The 19,546-nt window shown below is 48.6% G+C and overlaps 2 protein-coding genes across 3 annotated transcripts; one reads left to right on the top strand and one right to left on the bottom strand.

The window, feature by feature from the left end:
• Positions 1-601: 601 nt before the first annotated feature.
• On the bottom strand, positions 602-5,345 carry LOC133912178 (palmitoyltransferase akr1-like). 2 transcript variants are annotated; one of them, XM_062354787.1, is made up of 11 exons: positions 4,930-5,345; positions 4,699-4,833; positions 3,453-3,519; positions 3,220-3,316; positions 3,020-3,116; positions 2,841-2,924; positions 2,583-2,623; positions 2,150-2,215; positions 1,178-1,237; positions 1,031-1,091; positions 602-939 (listed from the first exon to the last, which is right to left on the bottom strand). In XM_062354787.1, the coding sequence occupies exons 1-11, from the start codon at positions 5,099-5,101 to the stop codon at positions 863-865; spliced, it is 957 nt and encodes a 318-aa protein (XP_062210771.1). In that variant the 5' UTR covers positions 5,102-5,345; the 3' UTR covers positions 602-862. The 2 variants fall into 2 exon arrangements, with proteins under 2 accessions (XP_062210771.1, XP_062210769.1); XM_062354785.1 differs by lacking the exon at positions 1,031-1,091 and having other exon boundaries at positions 1,097-1,237; positions 4,930-5,343.
• A 10,900-nt stretch (positions 5,346-16,245) lies between these two features.
• LOC133912176 (E3 ubiquitin-protein ligase XB3-like) lies at positions 16,246-19,297 on the top strand. The gene is made up of 8 exons (XM_062354783.1): positions 16,246-16,570; positions 16,720-16,779; positions 16,883-16,954; positions 17,049-17,170; positions 17,251-17,391; positions 17,494-17,601; positions 17,742-18,003; positions 18,590-19,297. Exons 1-8 carry the CDS (start codon positions 16,388-16,390, stop codon positions 18,974-18,976), a joined length of 1,335 nt encoding a protein of 444 aa, XP_062210767.1. The 5' UTR covers positions 16,246-16,387; the 3' UTR covers positions 18,977-19,297.
• Positions 19,298-19,546: the final 249 nt, after the last annotated feature.

The raw sequence follows: 19,546 nt of genomic DNA, 5'->3' as shown, positions 1-19,546 counted from the left end.
TTCTGCCAGTTGCAACTTCTTCACTCTATTATGCTGCATTGTGGTCTTTCCTCAGTGCATCCTTTCCAGTGTCGTCCTGACTGCGACAGTACGATAGGCCACACGGATTACACATCGACATCTTTATCTGCTCCATTAGCCGGCCACATGCCTTTGAACTGTACAGCAAATAAAGGGGGAAAGAAGATAGAGTTTATTCATTCACGACTTCACGTAGTTGCTTGCAGTACTAAACTGAGAGTGGTTCTGGCTGATTGGGCACTCCGGGAGTGAGCGCTTTCCGCGCGCGGCGCTCTCCTCCCGACGGCGACCACCCGCAAGGATAAGCAGCACGTCGCCTTCTGAGGCTGGCTGGAGATATTTACTGCTCGTCGGGGCACAAATGCCATACTCCTTTCCGTGGTGGGTGCCGGTTCTGTCTGACGATGAACCTTGCATCACAGAGCAGGATGGCATGGCGACGGTACAGCAGGCAGAAGCTTGGACTTGAGATACGTTCGGTGCAGCCTCGTGGCCAGCAATTTCGTAGTGCCAAATTTTGGCATTACTGGTACACTATACTTTGGGAGCAACGAAAGAAAAAGGTTGCAGGAGCACGATGTGAACTCCATATGAAGAAAAGAATTTCTAGAGTTGCAAGATGTGCGTTCCTCTTTACAATTCACGCCCAGTGAAAGCAACTTTTCAAAAGAATGCTAATTGCGTATTAATCCAGCCAGCAGAATCCAAATGATGCCCAGAACAACGAATCTCAACTAATGCTGAAGTAACAAGACAAGCAAGCTCCAACGAATTGCATATTAGATTTCCCACGTTTTAAGCTCAAATAGGTCGGGTCTTCGTACTCAAAATTGCCTTAATATCATTTTGGCTTCAGAAATTCTCTAATGTTACCAAGCATGCCTTTGTCATATGGGTTCGCAAATTTGACTTCAGAATCTGCATTCGAGGGGCAAAAGGACATACGAGTACCATGTTAAAAACCAGTAGGGAATTGAGTGCTCAACCATAATGAGGACATGTAAAGCACCTGATTGAGGATGTTCCCTCATCAGGAATTCTGGGTATTTCTTCCAGTTAATCCGGAAAATCTCACCTTTTAGCTACAAGAAACAGCAAACGAGAAGACCTGCAATTGATGAAGAAAGAGTCCAAAGCATGGGAAATTTGACATTACCCACTCATCTCTCTTGATGTTGAAGCAGATGCAATATATGTGCCACATCAATAACACAATCTGGCAACAGAGCAGCAAAATGAATCACAAGATATATGAGAAATAAACAAGTTATAATCAGTTAGTAAGGCATCACAGATCATATAATATACAGCATGAAGACTACAGTTATAATCAGCACATTTGGTATAGGCGTAGACAGTCATAGTATAGGAGGCGTTCTTGTCTTCAAATGCTAAGGGACAACAAACTGATTGACAGATTACAAAAACGGACGGCCATTCCAAATTTTGTCAAAGAAATGCAGAACATATGGCAGCAGAGCAGAAAATTTTAGACGTTCTGGCCAATATTGGCAAATAGGTCAAAATAATTAAGAGTCTGTAGTGTTATTTCTCTTGGCATGCTTTCAGTGTATCTATGGCAAGATTGTGGGGCTGAATGTGTTTTTCTTTGTTGTTACAGATGCTTTCAGTACACAGCCTGAGAATATGTATACATGTAAACACTATTTATTGTTTACATTTGTACATGTTGTGAATCAATACCAACCAGATTGGCCACTTGTAATTTCTTATCACAGTAGTTTTCAGTACAGTTAATGCACGAAAAACCAACAACATAAAAAACCCACCAGTACTGATCTCATGCGGTGTATGACTGCAGATTTTCAAACGTTACTTCTATGCATTTCTTTTTCATAATTTACCAAGTATGATTTATGGGACCATCAGAACGAGCCAGTGATAACTCATAATATATTGTTTTCTGAAGCTCTCCTAGAGATGAAACACCAATTATATCTCGATCAATCTATCTCATAAGCAACTAATGCCAGGCCCACAATTTTGACAAGTTAGACACGTTCATAACGCTTGCACCCAAGCTGTCACATTGATGCATGCAATGCAAGTACGTGGATAAATGCGCAGCACAAAAAGCGATAGTTAGATTTAGAGGCTAGGAGCAAACCTGCCAGAGCACTTGGAGGATGGAGAAGAGCATTGTACTGATTACAATGTTTAGAGATACAGGATTCTGTAAAGCAAATGAGTATCCTCAGTAAGAAACTAAGAATCTTGCGGTCATTCACACAGATAATCCGATATTGAGATGCAAAATATGGATTTCCATTATGGCATGGTCAACTTAACTTGAATTATTATTATTGAAAGTACTCCTTAAAACATATAAATGAACCCATTGTGCCTATATACTCATCCATGGAAGTAGTTTAGCAGTAAAAACTAATGAGCACGGTTGAACACATTTACTTAACAAGTGTAAGTCTTATTTGATAAAGAGAGCTGAAGAGCATGTTCAAAACCAGTACCGAACAAGAAAAACTAACAAAAAAATTGCCTTGGCTTGCTGTGTATACAAAATAAGATATGGATAGAGTTACCTCAGATCTAATAGTTCCTGAATTAATGCATCTGGTGATATCTGCACAGAACGTAAAAGCAGTTGTGAACACAAAAATTCATAGGTCTCAAACTATTTGACTACCTAAAACTTGAAAATCTATAAAAAATAATAAATAGCTGATCAATACTTTTGTTAGCAAGATAAGAAACAGCCACGGTTGTTAAAGCATGTATACATCTGCTATCCGGAGAAAACCCACAATTCATTTCAGAGAGCAAGGAGACAAATATCATACATTTTGTTGAGCACATTGTATATGTTGATTCAGCAACAACAAATCCTGTCAAAAGGGCCATAAACAGCCGATGATTTTTCTGTCCTGCAAAATATGTACTGCAGATTAGAATGTGTACATACAACTATCATGCCACAAGAAAGGCTAAACTAGCACATGGCAAAAATGGAATATAATACCTATGCAAGTACCAAACGCAGGGCAATGGTGGTCATAGCCCCTAACATTCGCTTTGCAGCAGTTACACTGCCTGATCCTTGAGAGCGTTGGGAGTTTCTACGTCAAAAGTACAGAAGGTGTCAACAACTTAATACAAGAACTCTATAATTCAAGTTAGTAACTTGGAGCAACTTCATTTAAAACTAGACTTCCTTAACACCTCACTCGAATAAATAGCTTCCACAAAATCCATGCAGCCAGCTTCCTCTAGATATGAAGAATCACAAGAAACAATGCCAGGATCACCAGACAAAATTCTGCAATAAAAAAGTACAAACTAAGCACTCATCCTAAAGGTGGTGGTATGCAAAGGGCATCAGTTCTCGAACTTCGAATTGCACAACTATATTGAAAATTCACTCATCCTAGTAAAGTTCCTGAAGAGGAAGTAACCTGTAAAGTCCCCACAGAAGCAGTGCACACTCAGCATTTATTAGCATGTCCAGCAGAGAAGTAGTGTCTGCAAAATATTTGACTAATTACAAATCTACTATAACAGAAGAAGATAAAGACACTCATTTCCCATGTCCTGATCCCAAATGGCAACATAAAAGACAACAAATTTATGCATACTTGAAGGATTATTAAGGTAATTTTCTATATGCACACAGTCAGTTCCTATATCCTGCTCCTAGACCAATTTATGGCACCTCAGGTCCAAAAAAGATGGCGTCCAAAAATGCATACAGTTAAACTAATAAAATTGCATCAAAATACTTAATTGGCACATGAGAATGAAATCAATAGATTAATTCAACGCAAAAGTGCTTCTATATCATTGAAATTTTATTATTACTTTTGTTTATGTATACTAAGAAAAGTAATGGTCAAAGATATATATAGGAGACTGTGCCTATGTGCTAAACGACAAGTAAATTGGACTGGAGGTAGTACTAATATATCAACAACAACAGCATGTCTCTGGATAAATAAGATTGCGATTCACCAGGAACTACGGGTGAGCACAAAACCGACCAAGACTAGTGTGTCAATACTCAACCCCTTCAAGCATTCTGATTCACCGTGAACTAGGGGTGAGCAGAAATCGACTGAGCTTAGTGTGTCCATGCCTGACCCCTTCAATTGAATTGCACTATCTGGAAGCACTACATGTGTAAGTAGTTGAGGACAAATCTGTTTTCAGATTATGCTACTCTCAAGGTATGGAGCATAAAATTACCTCCTACCGACCGAACAAAATCAACTGAAAATTTTAATCCGTTCAGCTATTTCGGTTTACTTGGGTTTCTAAATTTGGAAAAGTGGTATAGCTGAACATGCCAACTTGTGACATAAAGCTATAATTTTTCACCTAAATTTACAAACTTTTATTGATATCAGGTACATTCATAATGCCAAAGTCAACCAAGAGTATCTTAATTCATTCATAATGCCAAAGTCAACCAAGAGTACCTTAATTCTGTTTTTCTTTGTTTTAACTGAGAGATTCGGTTATATGGAATGGGAACCGAGCGAGCTAACCAAGTACCCAGAACCAGGAAACGTCCTCAGCTCCACTCAAATCAATGTAACATGACCAAAATAGCAAATGTCCACAGTAAATCGAGACCATCAGAATGACATCCTACCAATGCGCTGCATTAGCAAGAAATCTTAACGCAATGCACAAACAGCTCACCTCTCCGGATTACGAACACGTAGACACCCCACATGAGGAGGATGTTGAAGAGCACGAAGAGCGGAGCAGACGCCGCCACCCCGATGAACCTCCTCCACAGCCTGCCCAGCACGATAGCCGCGAGGAACACAAGGCCTAACGCAACACGCGACCAGAGCGAGGTCAGAATTGCGGTAAAGAGGGGCCGCCCGCAGGCAGTAACGCAAAGGGAAAGCAAGCGAGAGCACCGACCTGCGATGGGGAGCATGGCGAGGAGGGAGAGCGATGGGAAGAGGCGCGGCACCATGGCCACGGTGAGCTGCGAGAAGAGCACCAGGCCGCAGGACGCTAGCGCCGACCACAGGACCTCCCATGGCGCCGACGACCTCCGCAGCCGGTGGAGCCCCGACGCCAGCCCGCTCATCGCCGCGAAGCCCCGAGGACCATCAAGGCGGCTCGAGCACGGAGATCCAGCCGGGCCCCGGCGAGACGGCGTTGATCCCGGCGGGGGCCGAGATGGGAGCGGGAGGGGGGAAGGAATCGGAGGAGATGCGAAGCGAATCTCAGTGGTGCGCTCGTGGGGGCATTTCGTCGAACGTGTGCAGTGCGCGGACTATAGCTTTAGAGTTAGTTGCTAGTGGTAAGTGGTAACAGTGGAAGCAGTACGGTCTTTTGTCCTTTCTAGATTGACTATAGTTAGCTATGGCTTCACAACTTTTAATTTATTTTAATCATAACCATCTACTTGGCTAATAAAAAATATTAGAAATCAGAGCTAAAAGTTAACTCCTTCGTAGCTTCTGGTCTTCCTCACAGCCTAGCTATTGTTGCTACTTCGGATCTAAATTGGAAAATAAAATTAAAATAAAACTGACGTGTAATTTATTTTGAAATGATATTTGCAGAGATGTTACAAGCTTGTGATTTGGAGAATTTGAACTTACCGGATGCTCCGATGATTAGAGTGTGTACATCGGAGTTTTGCGCTAGACAAATATTTGCAGAGAGCAAAACTTTCAGCATGTAAAATGAGCTATACTGACCCGATGGTCCGATGTTCAGTCCCAGAAAAGCACACCGGAGCATCCGATGTTATAGAGTTCTGTAGAATGTGCTTTGAACTGAGGATTTTTGTTTTGAGCTAATCTAGAGTTGGTTTGGAGCGGAAAACATGTTTGCTGGTTTTATGGTGTGTGGGTGATGAATGCAACTTGGTGGTCGACAGCGAAATGATCGAGGCCAAGCAGGAGGCTTGGTGCCAGACGATCAAGGAGGTCGGGTGGAGTCAAGGGTGATCCTAATGGTACACGTGGATGTCAAGCAAAGCATGGATGGAGAAGGATGAAGATGACGTATTGACAAAGTCAAGCGAAGAGGATGCCGGTGCAAGTGACAAGGCGGCCCGAGGGATCAAGAGCGGGAGAGACTTGCCAACGGTTAAGATCGCAAGACGGATTATATGCTTCGACATCGGAGCGCCTGCTTGAGGCAAAGCAAGTGACGGCTAGTCACGGTTTGAGAAGCGTGCTAGGGTTCTGTAATTTGGCCACAAAACCGTGGGAGGACTAGAGAGTCACGTGGCATCATCATGAAGTTTGCATCGATGTGAAGCTAAGTCATGAAGAAGTCGTGGCCGTTCGATAGAAGGAGCGAAATCTGGACCAAAATACCCTAGTGGTAGGTAGGAGTGCACTACTAGTGAAGGGTATTTTGGGAACAAGAAAATTTAAGGGTCGAGAAAACTCCTAAAGGCTATAAATAGAGTGGTAGAACTGTAGGAGAGTCTTGAGCCAGCTATTTGAGAGCCTAGTGATCGGTTTTGGAGGAGAAGAGATGATAGACTTAGTCTTTGTCATAGGCTAGAGTTTTTGTGAGAGAAATAACTTTGTAATATGTCGAAAATAGAGCTGATCTCTACATTTAATAAAATTTATTCTCTCACATGAGTTTGTGTTCATCTCTTTCTAGTCTCTTTCTTTTGGTTCTCTTGCCTTCGGTGTAATTTTTATGATTTTCTTGTTATTTTCATTTTTGCCTTTGATATGCAATTTTTTAACTTTGGAAAATTGTTCTTCTTGTTGCTAGAGGTATAAATATTTATTTACTCATGTATTTGAGAGAGTCTTAAATCCTCTTACTTTTTATACTATCAACTTGAAAAGTTGCTTCTTTCAATGACTGTCTTTTGCTTTGTTCTTTGTTCAAGTTTTAAGCTTTTATGCACAACGTCACATGGAATGGTCTTGAATATAGTGTATGGTTCATATTCCATCTGTGAAGTCATGTTGCCTTAGAACCTTCTTTCTGCTTTGTCTCTCAAAAGTTTATGTTTTCTGTTTGTGCGTTTTTAAGGAGCGTTGGGTAAACAACGAGTAGACCATATATTTCACAAGAAAATTGTAATTCGCCTATTCACTCTCATCTAATCGTCTATCTCGGTTCTACATATGCACATATGTTAGTGCACACTATAGCATGGTGTTTTAAAGGTAAGAGCGGCTAGGCTGTAGGGTGGACATGTCACGTACTCACACGTTAGGTGGTGTTGACAAAACAGCCGCCTAGCCAGTCTGGGAATAGGCTACTTAATCACCACCATCTTGCATTGGTTATCACTTTGCTATTTCAAGTTGTCCATCTAAACATCCTACACCTATAGTATGAGGGTACAAGTAGAAAATATTACTCCAGAATACCGCTAGTATATGGCCTTTTGCAGCTAAACATATGTTGCACTCGAATAGCATGTGGTTCCTTTTGTGGTTGAGACGGAAAGAAGACTGCAATCAGGGGGGGGGGGGTTAGGTTTTACATGTGCTAAAATCGTGCGTCACCATGATCATTGAGAAAGCTTTTGTGGTAGCCTCCGGCCATCTTTAGTTTTTACCCCTTTCTCATTTTAGCCTTTTGTACATCGTCCCAGGTTGGACATGCTAACAGTTATGCGTCATATGCTCTTCTAATCATTGGCACTCCAAAGTAGCAGTAACCTTTTTATACCTTTTGAGATAACAAACCAGCAATGATTCTTTCCGAAAAAATTAACAAAGGAGTAATCATGCGATCAAGCTCCTACCATTTATCATGTATCTTTTTGAGAAAGACGACATGAGATTTGCCGAGTTTATTAGAGAAGGAGTAAAGTTTGGACAAAGAAAAGACATAGAACTCAAGAGCACGAAAACTACAAAGGGCGCCCTTCACCTCGCTACAAGAGTAGGGAAACTACGTAGCGTGCCCTTCACATCGCTCCCACTCCACAGGGCGACTCCTGTGCCACGAAGCCAACCATATACTCCACCAAAAACAAAAGCAACAAAGCGAAACAAGAACAACAGTCAACCAAGCATGGTGCTACGGAAGAGGTCGGAATATTGCTTGATCTACTTGGCAACTTGCATGGTATCACATTCGACATTTTGGAACGTTCTATTGTTCCTCTCCTTCCAAATACTCCACCAAAAGCTGATGACCAGCTCGTCGAAAGATCTTCGTAGTTGTGCATCGATTCGACTGGATGCGGTAGTCCACCAACCCTTTGTGGTTATGAAGGCAGAGAACTGTGGCAAGATTGGAAGTTGGAACCACAGAGCCAGTTGAGCCATACCTATCGAGTGAACACATAATCTTTGGTTAAGTGCACAGGTGTTTCATCTTCCTGATCACAAAGATGACAAGTTTGTTGGCCCGACCAACCTCTTTTAGCAAGGTAATCCGCGGTGAGGATCTTGTTTTGCAGGAGTACCCAGGAGAAGGTTTTGCATTTCGGATCAACGCTCGCCTTCCAAACTGGGCTCATATTGAATTTCCTTATCTACCCAACGAATTGAATTTTGTACGCACTCTTTGCCGTGTATGTACCATTGCTTGCCAATGCCATACTATAGTGTCTTGATAATCCAGTTGGAGTACATGCCCCCCCCCCCCCAGCAAGGCCCAAAGGTGTGAGATTTGGAGTAGCTTTTGTTCGGTTTGTATCTGGCCGACATAACTGAGCCACCTGTGCTGCAAAAGCTCCTGTTTCACCATGAAATTTTTTATGGAGGATGCTGCAAATATGAGTGGCACAATGTTCTTTGGAGCTTGTCCGATTTCCCAATCTAGGTGTGTCTGGATAGCTGGCGTGCATGACATTTCTCAAGGGCTGAGAGGCCGAGCAGTTTACCTTTTAAGAACCTCAGCAATGCTAGCTTGTCACTTGAAAGGTTCCTTGATTCCTGGGTGACGTCAAGCCTGAGTATCACCTCTCTAGCAATGGTAATGCGGAGTTTAAGGTCACCGATGTTGGTTCATGTCCATCTCTGAATGGCCTTCGTTGTTCTATCAAGTTTGACATGGAAACACAAAATAGCACTGGACACATAGACTGGCTGGGCCCAGGCATTTTGGACCGTCTCAAGGAATCGGGCACTTTATCCCAAAAGGATTCAAAACGGAATGATGAAGGGTGCAGCAACACTGCCTCCCCAGTTAGAAGCAGCGGTGCATGGTCTGAGTCGCTGGAAGAGAGAGCTTGTAAACAAGAGGCAGGGAAGAGCAGGTCCCAAGCTACAATACACATGAATCTATCTATCATGGTCATGGTTGGTTGATCTTGTTTGTTACTCTAGGTGAATTTGCGGCCGATGAGTTCAAGGTCTTTGAGTTGGAGATTGTCAATAGTGTTCCTGAAAAGCCGCATGAGACGGAGATTGAGTCTTTGGCTGTCTTTATCCGTCGCTGAACAGATAAGATTGAAATATCCCGCAATTAGCCACTTATCCCTCATGAGCGATTTTAGCTCAGTGATCTCATGCAGAAAATCCACTTTTTCCTGGTTGGTTTGTGTCCCATACACAGAAGTCAATGACCAAGAGGAGTTGTCAGCAAGCATGGTTACCGTTACTTAGATGCTATGGTCTGTAGAGTGCGAGTTGGAGATAGTGAAAATATTGATGTTAGTGGCAATTATCACTCCACACTAGTTCCAGAAGCCAGAAGTTGAGCGAAGTTATCTATAAAAGCAGACCTAGAGCTTCTGCAACCATGGCATTGTTCCAAGATTATATATTGGTTTCTTGGAAACATACAATGGTTGCTGCAGACGACGTAACAAGATTGCACACACTAAAACATTTGGCGGGCATGTTGAGGCCACAAATGTTCCAACAAAGGATTTTGCAGCTACGTTGTGACATGAAGAAACAGGGTAGCAACTAGAAGCCGGCCATCATTGATAGAACTAATTTTTGGAGGACCTGGCAGCGGGAAGGACAAGGCAGTGAGACACACCACCGATCCCACTTCTAGGCAAAAGCAGGAGCCAGGTAGAACAAACCACATCGAAAACGACTTCAGTGATGATAGCCTTGAGCGAAGTATACAACACCAGAACCATGGCGTACATGACTGCTAATCTTTGCAAAATACAAACAAAGAGACACCAATGACTGCATCTTGACATTGGTGGCACAACACTAGGGTTGGAGGCGGATGGAGAGTAGCCAGCACTTCATGGCATGAACTAGCGACCGCCTGATCTGCGGAGAGTGACGCATCACACCAAGTTGCCCACTGCCATGGCGGGATCAGTGGGCGCTACGTTGGCCTTTCCTTTCTTCTTTGGGAGGTGCTTTCCCTTGTCGATGAGGGCTTTAATGACCTCACAGGCTTCCTTGGTGAGTGGATGCTCGAAGAGCTGCAAATAAGAGAGCATGGGATCAGAAATTGATTGTGTTAAGGTTTCAAGCGACCCCAGTCTTTTGGCCAGGACTTCCTATGCAAGTTGCAGCTTGCCCTTGCCCGAAGAGGTTCTACCACCAAGCCTATCGCTTCGCCTAGGAGTGAAATCTGTGGCTGTGTCAGGAGAGCTTGCAGGAACTGAGCGAGGAGTCAGAGGAGCGCCGATAACGGAGGGTTCTAAAGGGAACATAACTGACTCAAGAAAAGCGGCAACAGAGGAAAGCTCTGATGGTAACACCGGGGATACCTACCGCTCTACAACTTGAAACGGAGATGCCTCTCTAGCAGAGAGGGCCATGGCCACATCGAAGGTGGCCAGAGTTGAGGTGCTGTGCGGGGCAGGCGCCAACTATTAGGGAAGCTGCTGTTGCTCTTCAGCGTCAGTTGGAGAAGCATGTCCGCCGTGGCCAGCGATGATGATTGGTGCCTCCGCAGAGATGGCCACGGCCACAGTAATGGAGTCATGAGCTGGGATGTGGGCGGTGAAGTCGATTGTTGATGGAGAAGCCACTGCTGCCCAACATCCTCGATTGGAGAAGCCTGTCCACCTTGCCTAGCGGAGATGGCATGCAGCCCAACAGAGGTGTCCGCGATCCCAGTAGTGGAGCCATGAGCTGGGAAACTGGACATGGACGCCACCAGCGGGGAGAGCAGGCTGGACGGCTGATAGATGATCCCTGCAGAAGAGTAGAAGGAGTCCAGCTCAGCAAGCATATGATCGAAAAGGTGCTGAGGTGTTAAGGTAGACGCCATGCTGGGGAAGAGGTCAATCGGAGCCGAGGCACCTCCAGCTATTAGTCGATGTAGCGCCGGATGGTGTGGCACGCACACTGTAGCCATTGGCGAGGCAAAGGTGACTTTTTTGCGCCAAAGTCTCTTGTCGACACCGTGGTGCTGGCGATGAACAGGACTCCTTGGAGGCAAGGTCGAAAGCGGGGAGGCAGCGCCGACCCGGCAATGTCCGTATTGGCCGTGGTCTCCCCCACCGCAGACAACGCTGCTCTTGTCACGACAAGGGCACGAGAGGCGCGACCAAAGGGAGCGGCTACGATTGCGACGGAGGCCGCACGGGAGTCGATCCCCGTCGGTGTCTTCATCGCGGTCTCGATGAACGTCATCGCCGCTGTGGCAGGGGTGCTGAGGGATGTGGTTCGCTTGCACACCACCATTAGGAGACCCGTGCCGCCAGTCCAGCAGCCGCTCCCAACGCTGATTGCTATAGCAGGGTCCGGAGGATTGTCAGCGAGAAAAGCCAAATCTTGGATTACCTTAAGATGGATGAAGAGCCGGTAGGATTGTCCCCCCTTGACGTCTGTTGGCGCGTCCTGGTGAATCTCCACTTGGTACAGCGGAACGGAGGTAGGTTGTAGTTCTTGATCTGCATTGGTGATTGTCAGCCAAACAATCTTGGGGATAAGATTAGGATTGTTGCACCAGGCCCACAAGTAATATGTGCACATGTGCTCCCTCCTTCTTGACTGCTCCTCAACGTAGTGCAGCGTAGCAATGCCTTTCGATCACCAGCCCCTCAATGCACAGCCGGACATGGAAGCACCAGCTGGACGAGTCGGTATACCTTGTCTTGCTCCAAGCTGTGAAGTAGAAGTCTTGGCCCCGATATGGTAGGCGATGAGCGTTGACGACTTCATCTCGGACGCGTCTGCTTGCAAAGATGATGAGGAAGTCTTCCGGGTGGTGCTTCACCAGTTGACAGTCCTGCACTCCAATGCGGAAAATAGTCATCAAAGCATCAGAGAGGACAGACAGCTCTATATCCAGTCTGGTCCCCGCCAACCAATAGACAGTTGCCCTATCAAGGAGCATCTCTTTCCGCCGCTCGATGTCACCCGTTGCAGCCACCGCAACGAACTCCTCGAGGGGCCTGGCCGTTGGGTCACCAGGGAAGCTTGCCATCGCAGAGGGGACAGCAGGAGTTGCCAGCCAGTCGAGCGGGAGCGTTGAAGGAGCCGAGACAGCACTGGAGGGAGGGGGTGGAGGTAGAAGGGTGAGCTTAGGAAGGAGCTACTGTTCTGTGTGGGAGAGGTGGTTGGAGCGTGAACTTGGATCTCACGACTTGCAGTCACTGGAGTGATGTCTGGAGCCTTTGCAGTTCTAGCATTTTGTAGGGTCACGACAAGAAGCAACACGGTGGTCAGAAGTAAGGCAATTGAAACATCTACCCTGCAACCTTATCAGATAGCTGGCTGAACTTGAGCTCTGCATTTGCTTTACCGTGTGGCCACAGGTGGGCAGAGGCTTTGAATGCAAGCTTTCTTTCCACCACCAGAATCTTAGCTTCATCGTCCTCCAATCTCTGATGGGAAAACCTCTGTCTCGAGCCCCACGCACTGCTGCAAAAGAGGATTCGGCGGGCGGGCGATCTTGGAATCGCACCCTGCCTTTGGATAAAGGTGGTTGTAAGTCCTCACCTCTGGTTGCAGTGGGGATGGATTGTGACAGACTTCAATGGCCGCTTCATGAAAAGCACTTTCACCCGGCCGCCTTCTACCACACCGTGATGTGCCAAGTGCCTCCTCATGAATGACATGCATGGACGAGGGAGTAGGGGGGCTGGTGAGCTCGAGTTAAGACCGGAGAACCCGCACGCGTTGATGGAACAGAGTAAGATCTGCAGACACCTGAGAGAGATCTGCTATCATAGCTGACTGGGCATATTGGGGTGCCCGTGGACATCTTGATCGGGGGAAACTGATCCTCAGTAGCGGAGCAGGTGCCGATTCCAGAAGCGCTTGGTGGTGACGCCGAAACAACAAGCACTCTCGAGCGCGATTCTGGGGCGGAGGGAGGAGCATTGAAGACCTGGGCATCAACATCAGAAGACCTTGCCTTGACGGCCTCGACAAAGGAGCGGAAGGTGCGCTAAGGCTGTTGGATCTGACCGAGAGAGCAGCGACGGAGCTGGACCCAGATCTGGAGCAGGCGAAGCAACTGCCGATCCAAACACGGTAACCTCCAGCCGCGAGAACGTGGAAGGAGGGGGTGAGCTAGGTTGGAAAAAGCAGGGATGCGAAGAGGGTCGTGGCGAAGAACAGATCTGCAGCAGGGAGGGGGAAGGTAGTGCGGATCTGGGCTAGATTTTTGAAAGATTTGTAGAGAACGTAGCTGGTTTGGTGAAGTCGCCACAGTCAACAAAGAGTAACGGCTTCATTCTCTTATCAGGCCATCTCCAGCAGAGGAGGCATTTTTGTAGATTCGGCTGCTCATAGAGACTGACAGTCGGCCCAAAGGAAGAAAACAACGTTTGTACTGTAGCTGTACTGTTCACAGAGGCTGACAACGGATCCGGAGAGAGAAAAAGAGGAGTAGAATGTAGTAAATAGGGTAGCTGCTGGAGATAAAAAAAATAAGGGATACTGTAATAGTAATAGAGGATGCTGTAATAGTATTTTTGAGGATGAAAATTTGAGATAGCTGCTGGAGATGGCCTCATGTATCTTTTCTTTGGGGGGGGACGGCGCTTTACACTGTTGTCACAGACTATGAAACGTCATTCTTTGCATAACATTCATTGCATTGCACGCGTTATTCTTTCAGGGAACTTCGACCCGGCGAGCGAGGCGAACGAGTCTGTCCCCGGAGGTTCCCGCAGTGGTGATCGTGACTCGGGTAGCTATGAGCAGCAGCTAGGGCAGCAAGGCAAGCATCTATCATATTGCACCGTGTCTACTTGAAAATCTAATATGTTATCTACGCTTATGTATACATTGCATGTGTCGGATTCCGAGTTGTGTAGAACCTATGCCTATGCATTCTTCCATTTCGTAGGGGGGGGGGGGACATTTACTGTGAATCTGACAGTCTAGAGTCTAGACGACAATCAGAATCAGGTGGTAGCTTGTGCCCACGGCCTACCTAGTCGCAGCCTGATTCTGCTCGACAGCACGAACACACGTCGAGCGGCGACCGCGCGAACGCCGAAATCGCTGCGGAGACTGGCAAGCAGGAGACACCAAATTCACCCACACGATCGTACCGCACGGTACGGTGAAAGCGGAGCAACGCGCCCCCCCAGTCCCCAACAAGCGAGCGACCTACGCGCGCAGGAGCAGACGCAGGCAGGCGTGAAGTGTGACGCGCCGGCGCCGTGCCCGGCCCGGTGCTTGTCCCGGCCGTGGCATTCTATCTTGGCTTGTGGGTTGTGCCTGCGCCTAGCGATGCCCCGAGGGCTGAAGTGTGAGCACCAATCCACAGCAGGTCGCCCGCCGAGACAGACGTCTGACGCCGGCTGTGTGTTTGGTGAACTGCAGGTTGGAGAGCACCCAGGTTGTTGGGGTTTCAAAATCCGGAGGATTTTGCGGTTCGGACTTCTGCTGAACTGATTGTGTCGGCCATCGTACAGCCGGGAAAGATCTGGTATGGGAATTACATACAGTTTTAGAATTTGCGACTTGGTTGAAACTCAAGAGAGCATTTCTCAACGATTCCGAGAAGCCTTAGCTAGCACAGGTGCATAACTGTTTTCTCGCAGAATTGAAGAATGTATGGTTGGAGTAGCTGGTCTGAAGCCTGGTACACTCAGCAGCTCAGTTGTACAAGCAGACCCAACACGTAACGATAAGAAGATGCTCTACTATAGGCACAACTAACAAACCATCCCACACCACAGCATGCGCCTGTTGGGCCATAACCGGCAGTACAAACCATCTCATTTAACCGCAGACGCCTTTCCTTCTTCACCAGTACACCCGTGCTCCGGGCCCAGACCGCAGGACGAACAGCGCTTGTCTCAGCGTGCACGGATAGCACAACTGCTCTTTGGTAGGACCACGCTCGCGATGAAATCTTTTCACGTTTATTCGAAGCCCGTACCAGTGCCGGCACTGTCCTAAACTGAGCAACTCACTCCTCACCCCATCACCAATCGAGCCTGCATCATTCGATGCGCAAAGGCAGGACAAGATGTAGCTCGCACCGACGGCGATCTAAAACCTCTTCCGCAGGTAATGGCGTGCGGGGACGGCAAAAACGTGTGCTGTGAAGGATCACTTTCTCGCGGGGTGGAACGTTGCATATATGCAACGCCAAGATACCGCTTGCCGAAAGCGCCCGCGCAGCGGCGGAGATCGGAGGATGCGCTCGCGCACGCAGGTGCGGATCCGCGAGCGGTTCAGCGATGCTATTCACGGGATCACGGCCGCACCTCACGGCACGGGCCGCGACTGCTCGCTCCCTGCGCGCGTCTGCATCTGCCCTTCGTGCCCGTGCTCGTCCCGTGGTCACGGCCGGGCGGCACGCGTAGGAACGCAGGCGAGTAACCCTCGTGTCGTGTGGACCGGTACGTGCTGTAGCCGAGCCGTAGCTACAAATGTGGCAGGGGAACGCACGCGCACTTGTTTTGGACCGCTTGACGATGCAGCTGAGACGAGGTCACGAGTGCCCGAAGCAAAGGTGCAAAGGATCATCTACGGAAAGGGCTGCGAGCTATTGGAAAGAGCGCATCAATTCTAGCCGTGTAGGTATCGGATTAGTAAAGATGCCCGAGCATGTCTGCACCATGGATTATGGAACAAGAAAGGATGAGTATGAGCGTATCCGAAGTATAAATGGCACTATCCACCTAGGAAGCTCTATCCGTAAGTAACAACGAGAAACTTTCGATTCCGTACCGGAGAGTAACAGCGCGTAGGAGTCCTAACTCCTAGTTTTCTCACCGCGCACGTATCCGTACACAAGTGTTTTATCATACGACGCAGGAAGATTTTTTTATGACGGCGACAGTGACCAAGTGCTGGATAAGATTTTCGGTGAAAATATCTTTGCATGGGAAAAAAAAAGAATTTATCCGCGAGATGAAATTGCTCAATCAGAGAGGGGGGAAACCTTCTAAAACCACAAGAAAGCGCACGCAGTATTAAGAAGCACTCCACGCCCCCGTCCCCGTACTATCCCCAGGGCCAGAACAGTGCGTCAGCGAGCCCCGCCCCTCCCCTCTCCTCCCGCTCGCCGGAGGCCCCGGCTGAGGGGGGCGATGGGTCACGGCGCCAGCTGCGGCCGCCCCAGCGAGGAAGTGGACTTCTTCGGCGCGGTGCAGTCCGGGGACATCGGCTGCCTCGCTGCCGCCCTCCGCTCCCGCCCCTCCCTGCTCAGCAGGACCACGCTCTTCGACCGCCTCTCGGCCCTCCACATCGCCGCCGCCCATGGCCACCTCCAGGTACGTAGGAAGCACAGAACCACCAAAGCCGGCCACCTTGCTTAGCCCTCGATCTCTCTCTGAGTCTCGCCGCGAGCCGCCCACTCCTCTTCCGGTTTCTTGCCGCCGCGGGCGACTAACTGCAGCGTGCGATTCCTTTCCTTCTTCAGGTGGTCTCGCTGGCATTGGATCTTTGCGTGCACCCGGACGTCGTTAACCGCCACAAACAGGTTTACACGCTGCTGCTGCTGCTTCTTCACGCGTAGCGCATGTCCTCCCCTCTTTCTTCTCTGTCGCTCCCGCCTGACTGACATTTCGGGCCTTTGGCCACAGACAGCGCTGATGCTCGCGGCGATGCACGGGAAGACCGACTGCGTGCGACGGCTGCTCGACGCCGGCGCCAATGTGAGACTCACGGACACCGTATTGGTGGTTGCAACTTGCAGTTGTTGATCCATGGAGTCGGGCTACTAAATACTGTTTCCGTTTGGGTGTGCAGATTGTGATGTTCGATTCGTCGCACGGGCGGACGTGCCTGCATTACGCAGCGTACTACGGCCACGCGGACTGCCTCTGGGCCATCCTCTCGTCGGCGAAGTCCGCGCCGGTGTCGGAATCCTGGTTGGCCTTCGCCCCGGAGACACCGTTCCGTCGCTGGTCTTTGGCTCTTTGCTAATGTGTTCTCGGCTGTGGCGATGCAGGGGGTTCGCGCGCTTCGTCAACGTGCGGGACGACACCGGGGCGACGCCGCTGCACCTCGCGGCGAGGCAGGGCTGGCGCCGCTGCGTCCACGTCCTGCTCGAGAACGGCGCCATCGTGTCCGCGTCCAGTGGCGCCTTCGGGTGAGGATTCTTCTCAAGTCAAAGAACGCATTTTTATGTGAAAAATCGCACCTTTTGTGGAAAAGTATGTGATATATTCAACTTGAGCGCGCGCTCCTGCAGATTCCCCGGGAGCACGCCGCTGCATTTGGCCGCGCGCGGCGGCAACCTCGACTGCGTCCGGCAGTTGCTCTCCTGGGGCGCCGACCGCCTCCAGCGAGACTCCGTTGGGTGAGTGAGATTTTCTTTGAACACCATACATGACGTTGAAATGCCGATGGAATGTTGCCTTCAGACTTCAGTAATTCGGAAGCAATTGTGTTCGTCAGTCTATTTCGCTTCATACTGATTACGTGGATTGGTCTCTGCAGGAGAATTCCGTACGAGGTTGCCTTGAAGCGAGGGCACGTCGCGTGCGCAGCGCTGCTAAACCCGTCATCCGCAGAGCCCCTGGTCTGGCCTGCCGCTCTCAAGTTCATCAGCGAACTCGAGCCGGACGCCAAGGCCCTGCTCGAGGCAGCTCTGATGGAGGCCAATAGGGAGAGGGAGAAGAGGATTCTGAAAGGGACAAAGAATTCACTGCCATCGCCGTCGCATTCAGATGACGGTGCTCATTACACCACCATCTCTGAGGTAATCCCGAGTCCTCCCTTGCAAAGTTGCATATTATCTTTCGTTTTGTTGTTATTCTTCACGGCATCCTAACACCTTGGACTAGTCAAATCCCAAGTGCTCATCATAGCAGCTGTTTAGCGCGCGATTTACAGTTTCAGCAGAGTTAATTGCACCAAAACGTACTAGTGCTATAAATAAAGATTTATCTTGATCCAAGAGAGATAAATGACATCTTGAGAAGTGTTAGAGAGTATTTTAAGAGTGCTTAACCAGCAATTGTCAGCATGATGGCTACTACCACAGGCTTTTGGCACTAATTTAGCATTGTGCTTATCGGTAATGACTAGTCCGGCACATGTTCGTCAAACATCGGGCAGCATTGCGCACATCCATTTGCACGATTGGCTCATTGCATATCTGAGCAACTGCGCCAATCCATATGAACTCAGCATTATTCAAACGCCTCTATCCAAATCAATTGTACCATTGCACATGAAAAAGGAGATGCGCTGCATCGACAGCTTAATCTCGGGGCATGCAGCCATGTCTCCATGACCCGGATCGTGTTCAGACTGATAACTCCAAGAGCGCTGTGCCCGTGCAGGCTAGCGACGCCGAGGCGTGCAGCATCTGCTTCGAGCTGGCATGCGCCATCGAGGTCCGGGAGTGCGGGCACCAGATGTGCGCGGCGTGCACGCTGGCGCTGTGCTGCCACACCAAGCCCAACCCGGCGACGCAGTGCCAGCCGTTGCCGACCTGCCCGTTCTGCCGCGGCGGCATCTCCCGGCTGGTGGTGGCGACGAGGACGAGGGACGGCGACGAGGAGGAGAACAAGCTTGAGTCGCCCAGGCACCGGCGGTCTCGCCGGGCCATGAACCTCAGCAGCGACGGGGGTAGCACCAGCAGCCTCATGGGCAGCATCGCCTCGTCCATCGGCAAGATGGGCCGCCGGAGAACGGATAGCAGTGAACAGATCGACGACAAGCCGTAGCATTCCTTCTCGGCATTCATTCATTTGGGTTTTGCGTATGATCATCCTACTTGTCAACCATCGTCGACGCCCATAATCGATCATCGAACAAGCTGCTATTTTTGTAGATTATTTTTGGAAAATGAGTTATTTACCTGTGTAGATTCATTCAAGCCAATGCTGTAGCTAGGCTAGATCCAAATAAGCAGTCCTTGCCTGGTTGCTGCCCCCCCCCCCCCCCGGGGTGGAGTTCTTGAAAGGTTGTACATGTCCGATTTGCAGAGATCTGTCCCGGTGTGATAATGAGAATCCAGTACAAATCCATGTGACTGATCCACATAATTGGCCAAATGGGGCTGCATTGCTCAGGTTGGCCAGTTGCCGCCTCCAGAATTTTGTCCAATCTTGTCAAGTTCTTGGCTCCGTTCTGATCTGATGAACCATGACGATTGGGCTTTGGATCCCCTGAATAATGGTGTAACTGGGGACAAGGATTGTGGCAAGCTTCTTCTTGGACCGACTCGATCTGGTGAGATGGAGAATGTACTACTACTAAATACTCATCGTCATGGGTTGTCCCCAATGAGTATT

Source organism: Phragmites australis, chromosome 3 (assembly GCF_958298935.1).
Source record: "Phragmites australis chromosome 3, lpPhrAust1.1, whole genome shotgun sequence".
Classification (NCBI taxonomy): Eukaryota; Viridiplantae; Streptophyta; class Magnoliopsida; order Poales; family Poaceae; genus Phragmites; species Phragmites australis.
This window is presented reverse-complemented; position numbering and strand designations above follow the sequence as displayed.